At 45.6% G+C, this 6,680-nt stretch overlaps 1 protein-coding gene across 1 annotated transcript in view; it reads left to right on the forward strand.

The window, feature by feature from the left end:
* The window catches only part of DOCK11 (dedicator of cytokinesis 11), a gene marked incomplete at both ends in the record, with an annotated part of 30,622 nt that overhangs the window by 1,624 nt on the left and 22,318 nt on the right, over positions 1–6,680 (forward strand). The window contains 6 exons of the mRNA XM_008943888.1: positions 388–467; positions 1,018–1,101; positions 3,064–3,204; positions 4,729–4,938; positions 5,305–5,427; positions 6,407–6,489. Of these exons, the coding sequence (XP_008942136.1) occupies positions 388–467; positions 1,018–1,101; positions 3,064–3,204; positions 4,729–4,938; positions 5,305–5,427; positions 6,407–6,489 (721 nt within the window). The remainder of the gene's footprint in view (positions 1–387; positions 468–1,017; positions 1,102–3,063; positions 3,205–4,728; positions 4,939–5,304; positions 5,428–6,406; positions 6,490–6,680) is intronic.

Genomic DNA, 6,680 nt, shown 5'->3' on the forward strand with positions numbered 1-6,680 from the left:
GAGAAGTATATACTTTTCCTTCTGGATTAGTAGCAAGAATTGTGGCTGACAGTTATATCATGTAAAAGGACTTAGTGTAATGTAGACAATAGTCTGAAGAACAAAAGTGGATGGAAACATGACCCTTCCTCTGGATGGGAAATCCATGGCAAAGTTTCAAGGCTCCTGAAAAATTGGCTTTCTGATGAAGTTCTGCTTTGGAAAGACATAGCAGGCTGTAATAGTACACTCTGGTACCAGCAATGTATGGAAAAATCTTACTCCTGAGGAACAGAAAAGTCTTCATAAACTGTTTCCGTGCCATTGTAAGCGAGTACAGCAGGATGCTTTCTGGCAGAGCAGCTCTCCTGCGGTTGTTTTGAACATCTGTTTTCTGTGTCCTTGCAGATGATGAATCAAGCACGCAGGGAAAGTCAGAGAACATCCTGGAGAGCCTGGAGAGAAGCATGCATCCGGAGCTGATGAAGGTATCCTGTTTGCAGAGATCACTCTCCCAGCCCATAACTAGTTCTCTCCACTGTATTTATAAAGGGTTTTTTCCACATTCTCTGTCTGCAACTCTGGGGCAGCTGAGCAGGTACCAAGGGCTTGGGGGTCTCTGCCTTTCTCATGGATGAAGCTCCATGGTTTGAGGCTGCATGCTCCTCATGTCCAAGTATGAGATTCTTAAGGAAGAACCAGACTTGGAGCGAACGAAGGGTCGTCCTGGTCGGTCCTGCTCATTTCTGCTGAGCAGGGGTGACTGTCCTGGCCATGGAGCAGGGGGGCAGTTTAGGTGGCAGCTGCCTCCTGTATGATCCAGAGTGTGGTTGCTTCCCTTCTCTCTGCCTTCTCATTTGGCAGAACCACTGTCGTTTCACCGTGTTGGTGACTACTTCTGAGAAGTCTTGCATCATCACTTGTATCACAAAGGGAACCTGAAAAATATTTATTTTGTTTTGCTTCCATTCCTTCCAAATACCAAATATTTGCATCTGTGTGGCCAAGCAGTAATAGCAATGTTTTCTTTTGTCCTAGTATGGAAGAGAAACAGACCAGCTGAACAAACTGAGCAGAAATGATGGAAGACAAAACCTCTTTTCTTTCGACCCAGAAGTCCAGGTAAACATTCCCATGTTTGCAAATGCTAGGTTTTGCTCTCTGTAAGAGCTCCCTTGGTGTCACGCTTTTCCTGTTTCCTTACATGGCCACAACATTCACCTATAGAGGCAATGTATTTTTCCATGGATTGGAAGAAAAAGTGCAGCCCATGACCCTGTCAGTGAGAGCTGAACACGTTGTCAGTGTTCAAGTGATAACTCAGATGAAAGGAGAACTATCAGCTGGCTCACACATGGCCTGTCTCCAGCTTTGCTGGCTTCTGTGTGATGCATCTTGATGTTGCTGGATTTCAGACCCATCATCTGGGCCTCTGCAATGCTGTGTGGTCTCAGCATGTCTGGAGAAGGGAAGGGAGCAGTGGTGATAGAGGTCTACAGGGAATGCCTCAGTCTTCAGAGAGTTTTCAAATGTAGGGGACATACAAACAGAAAAATCATCCCATGCTGTTCTCATGCACTGGAGTTGAGGTTCATTGACTTGGCTTGTTTTCTTCTCAGTTTTGACATGTTTGCTGAGCTCTCCAAGAAGGTCCAGGTGTTTGATTTCAGTGAAATGAGCTGCAATTGTTAACACAGTGTTGGAGAATAGTTCCAAGTTATTTCATAATTTCTGGTTCTCCTTCTGGCATGCTTTGGCTTGTTCACACCTATGAAAAAGAATGTTCTGGTTTAACAAGGAAATGTAATTAGTCTTTAAAAGATTTAGTGTACTAAATGAGCTTTTCTTTTGGAACTTCTTTAAGGTCTTTAACAGGTAGAAGGTAAGCATCCAGGAGGCTCTTTTTTTCAAGAGAAGCTTTGAGAAGTTTCTTATATTCTAGTCAGATATAAAAATGTAAATATTATTCAGTGTGGAGCACCTAAGATACCTTTTCTTACCTAGTCAAATGGTTGGGCTGAATTCACTGCCCTTCCTCTATACACAGAGCTCTTCATTCTGATAGGGGTCAGTTGGATCTGCTATAATGCAGGGCATTCAGAATCACTGCCCTACTCACTGCTGGTGTGTACGTGCACACTTGTATGCCTGGTGGTAAGGAAACTGGGAGCAGGAACATATACCTGCAATGTGCTTTCCTTATCAAACAGAAATAGAGGAAACAATGGGAAGAGTCTCCCAAAAACAGATTAACAGTTGCAGATGATTTTGCTGAAAGTACTTGATTGTGAGATATCAGTACCCTAAGCTGGCTTCTGCAGGATTTGAGAGGGAAAAACAAGGACTGTGCCAGATTGTCATTGAGAGACATGTTGGTATTTAGGGGTGTTTGACAGCTCCATGTCCCCAGTGCCTAGTATGATGGGTATGGTGAATGCTGAGGGTCTTTATCTGACTGATAGTGTTTTGGTCAGATATGTGCAAGCTCCCCAAGAAGCACAGATGTTGAGACAAGGACCAGGCATAGGTGTTCTGGGTTAGGAAGGAGAAATCAAGACTGTATTTCCCAGCCAGCTCCACAGGCAGTCTTTCTTGTTTCTAACCACACCTATTATTACTGTGGTGCATCTGGAAATGCCTTCCACCTTGAGATGTTGTTCACAGTCCCAACAACATGTGCCTTCTCACTATTTCAGGCACAGGGACTATCTCTTAAACTAGTCAAGTCTTCAAAGTGGAAGATACTTTTCTGATTGTAATGATGGCTTATGTTCTGCTTTCTTCCCCAAGCTCTAAATGGTGTTTGGGTTACAGCAAAGCAGGAAGGAACTGAAATCATACTGAGGTTTAGTTTCCTGTGCTCTACAAACCAGACTGCTAAAAATTGGTGCATCCCCGTGAATTCATGTGTTGAATACATTTGTGTAGCATCACCAAATGGCACTCATTTGTTAATTTCTTGTACCTTTTGTACCACTTAAAAAGAATTGATTATGATAGTATTGACTGTAATGCAATCCCTTAACGTTATTCAGGGGTTTATCCTCTCTTTTAATGAGACCAGATTTTTTGTTTAATCCCTAGAGGCTGGACTTCTCAGGGATCGAGCCAGATGTGAAGCCATTTGAGGAAAAGTGCAGCAGGCGCTTCGTGGTGTACTGCCAGGACTTCTCCCTCAACCTTCTCGCTCAGCTCAGCGACAGGACGGAAGGAGGACCTACCAATGTAAGGGGATCTCTGGCATGTCCTGCTTTGTCTTCTTTCTCCTCACCAGCAAGAAGAACTCTCAACAGATTAATCCAGGTGGATAAAAACATCCTATTTTGCCATGAGACCCATGATGGGTGGCTACTGGCCAAAGATCATTGAAGGATTTGTTTGCCTTGGTGTTTTGATGTTCAAAAAATGTATTTGGGGATAGGATCTGTCCTCATATGCCTCAACCTGCTCAGAATTGGGACTTCTGGGAAACCAGCTGTTCAGAGGCATAGGGAATGGGGAGCGTGTATCTGCCACATTCTTGGGCCCTGTGAAAGTCCTGTTGGTAAATGATTAAGCTCCATCTCCAGACCACTCAGTGCTGTGTTTTATTTCATTTCCCCTAATGGCAAGGCATTTCCCTGTCCTGAAATCTTCTGACTCTCAGCCTAACTGTATCCACAGCCACTTTATTACATGCATTTGTTATTGTGCCAAAGTTGTGCCTTAGCCTAAAAACCTCTTCCCTCTATTTTCTGAGCTTCTGAGGTCTGTAGACTGCTATTACATCTCTTCTCAGACTTCATTCTGCCAGGCTTCTCCAGTTTTTCATCCCTAAACATAATCCTTATTATCATGTCCTGCATTTGCTCAAGGTGGAGTCAACCCTTTATGCAAGCGTGCCAGAGCAGCAGATGGCATCTCAGGGGAGGCAGAAGCACTGGCACTGTCCCATCTCTGCTGACGGTGCCTTGTCTGATGACTGTTAGAATTGCAAAGGCATTTTTTGTGGTAGTTTCGTCCTGACAGCCAACAGCCAGTACACCAGGCTCCTTCTCCTTGGGAGCTCCCAGCATTGCTGATAGCAGAGATCTTTGTTACTCATCCCTAATCAGGCCCAATCAGCACATTTTTACTGTTGATGCCTCTGAGATATGCTGTAATGTCTCAGATATGCTACAGGCTTATCTTCAGCCCTTCACTTTTATCTTTACATGGACACTAGGACATGCCTAGACATCCTAGATATGCCTGCTAGGATCTTTGAATTAAATGAATACATGGTATTGTTGCCTCTTGCCTTGTGCCTTCAGGGTCAATAGTTACAAACAAGTTGGTAGATTTTGCACATGCAGTGTAGCCTTGTATTTGAACTCTTCTGGATGAGAGACTCTTAAATCGATTTCTTTCTCGTTGCAAAGGATAAACAGCTCTGATGGATTTGGATCATCTTTTCTTCCTAACTTCATAGTTTATCACTTATATAAAAACCCTGTGGATTTCATTCTTTATATTTCATTGATGTTTTTAAAGTAGCTTTATTCAAATTGACTAGATCAAAATGTGAGAAGATGCAGGAAAAATGGGTTTATGTATTTATAAAGCAAATAAACGTAGATTATCTGTAAGAATTCTGTAAAATGCTGGTGTACAAAACTAAGAGAACAAACAGATGCAGGAGGCAAAACTAGCAGGGAAGGCAATTCATGTTGATACTCTTGAACCTGTACCATGCATTTTTTTGATACATATATTCAATCCAATTTCCAGGTTGAACCCTTTTTCCTAAGCTTGGCATTATTTGACCTGAAAAATAATTGCAAGATTTCAGCTGACTTCCATGTGGACTTGAACCCTCCGTCTGTCCGTGACATGCTGCTGGATAACTCTGCATCGGGCATGGGGGGCACCAAGGGGCATCCACCAGGAGAGAGCCTTGTGCACGGGGTCCCCGAGTCTTGCCTGCGCTACATAAAACGGGTGAAGAGCTGACTTTCTCCTCATTCTCTATCTCTGTGGAGGCTGTGACTGTTCAGTAGTGTTGCAGTGCGTTGTTACCCGCTGTGTGGAGTGGAAGGCAGCTTTTCTGCTGAGCTGTGAGGTTTTGGTCGATGTCTTGAGTCAATTGCCACTTGAGGTTCACTGGCAGTGATAGGCAAAGCACCAGGTAGTTTTTCAAAACTTGGTCGTGCTCAAGCCTTGTGAACCCCCATGGCCCATCCACAGCAGCAACCAGAGCAGGGTCTGTGTGGGTTGTGGGAAAGGCCAGTGAGATGATTAGGGCCAAACCCCATGGTGCATGTAGAGTGTTCTGCTTTCTGACAGTCTACTCTCTATATATTGCAGGGTGTTTTCTCTGTGACTGACCCACACGTGGAGATCTTCCTGGTGGTCCGTGTGGAGAAGGTGCTGCAGGGCAGCATTACACACTGTGTGGAGCCATACATGAAAAACTCGGACCCTGGGAAGGTACTGGATGGGGCCATGAGAGTATGTGCTTAGTGATGCTCTCTGGTGCTGTAGGGAGTAGTGTGATCTGAAGCATGGGTTGTCTCTGCTGCTCTTTAGCTTCTTTCTGGCAAATATCAGTCTTCCTCCGCTCTGCTACTTCTGCTGTTCCCAGGTTGATTTAAGTGGGGCTGTCCTGGGAGACTCAGTTCCTTCCCCTGGAAAGAGACAGAGGATTTTAGAAAGAGGCAAGCAGTTGGGGCAGGGGGACCTTGCCCCCATGGCAGAGCCTGGATGGGCAGCAAAAAAGAGCAACAGTTCATCCCCAGAAAAACTGGCTGCACTGCTCCATGGTGCTGCATCCAGTGTCTTGGACTGGTCCTGTCAAGGAGGAGCAGCAGTGTTTTAGTAGCAGCAGAACATGGGCTTCACCCTTTATTCTGCTCACCCTGCCTCTGTCTGGCTCTGTACAGGATGCCACGATCATGTGGGGGAACTTATGCAAAGGGTGGCCCTGGTGCTGCCAACATCACTCTGCATGCCAGGTGATGCTGATGCTGCCTTGCTGCAGCCAGTCAAAAATAGTTCCTGGAAAATCAATATATGGGACACCTCGTACGTGATGGCATTCCTTCAGCACACTTCTTAAGTCTGTATAGGGTGAGCCAATTACAGTCAGTTTTGGAGAAATAAACTAACACTCTTTGGAAATTAAGATACAAATACATTGCTAGTTTAATGCAGATTGAAGAGGAGTTTTAATATGACTGTGCCCACAACATGTTTGCTATTGCTTTGCAAAAGTGGTGAATGTGCATAGTGTGAAGTGACAGACAGGGATGTCTGTCAGCTGCTACAGCAACTGTTGTGCCGTGTGCCTGGGGAGACGTGCTGTGGAGTACAGAGAGCTGCTTCTCCCCGGAGGGTGCAGCACTCTTCACTCCTTTTCCAGGGCAGCGTGGAAGCCGTGGCACACACTAACCTCCCTTGTGTTTTGCAGACTGCTCAGAAGGTCCATAAGGTGGCCAAGCAGGTGTGCAGCCGTCTGGGGCAGTACAGGATGCCCTTCGGCTGGGCTGCCAGGTTAGTTACCTCGGACTGCGCCTTGCCCGCGGCAGGAGCTGCTGCTGCGCCTTATCCGCGACGCCATCCGGGCAAGTGGGCAAAGGGCCAAGAGACTGAAGTCAGTGAAGTTGCAGCCGAGGGCATAATGGCTCCAATTCCCAGGAAAGACTGGGGATTGGCCCGAAAAGCTCTGTGTGTAGAATGAGAAA

This window comes from Merops nubicus, unplaced genomic scaffold, assembly GCF_000691845.1.
Source record: "Merops nubicus isolate BGI_N331 unplaced genomic scaffold, ASM69184v1 scaffold45320, whole genome shotgun sequence".
NCBI lineage: Eukaryota > Metazoa > Chordata > Aves > Coraciiformes > Meropidae > Merops > Merops nubicus.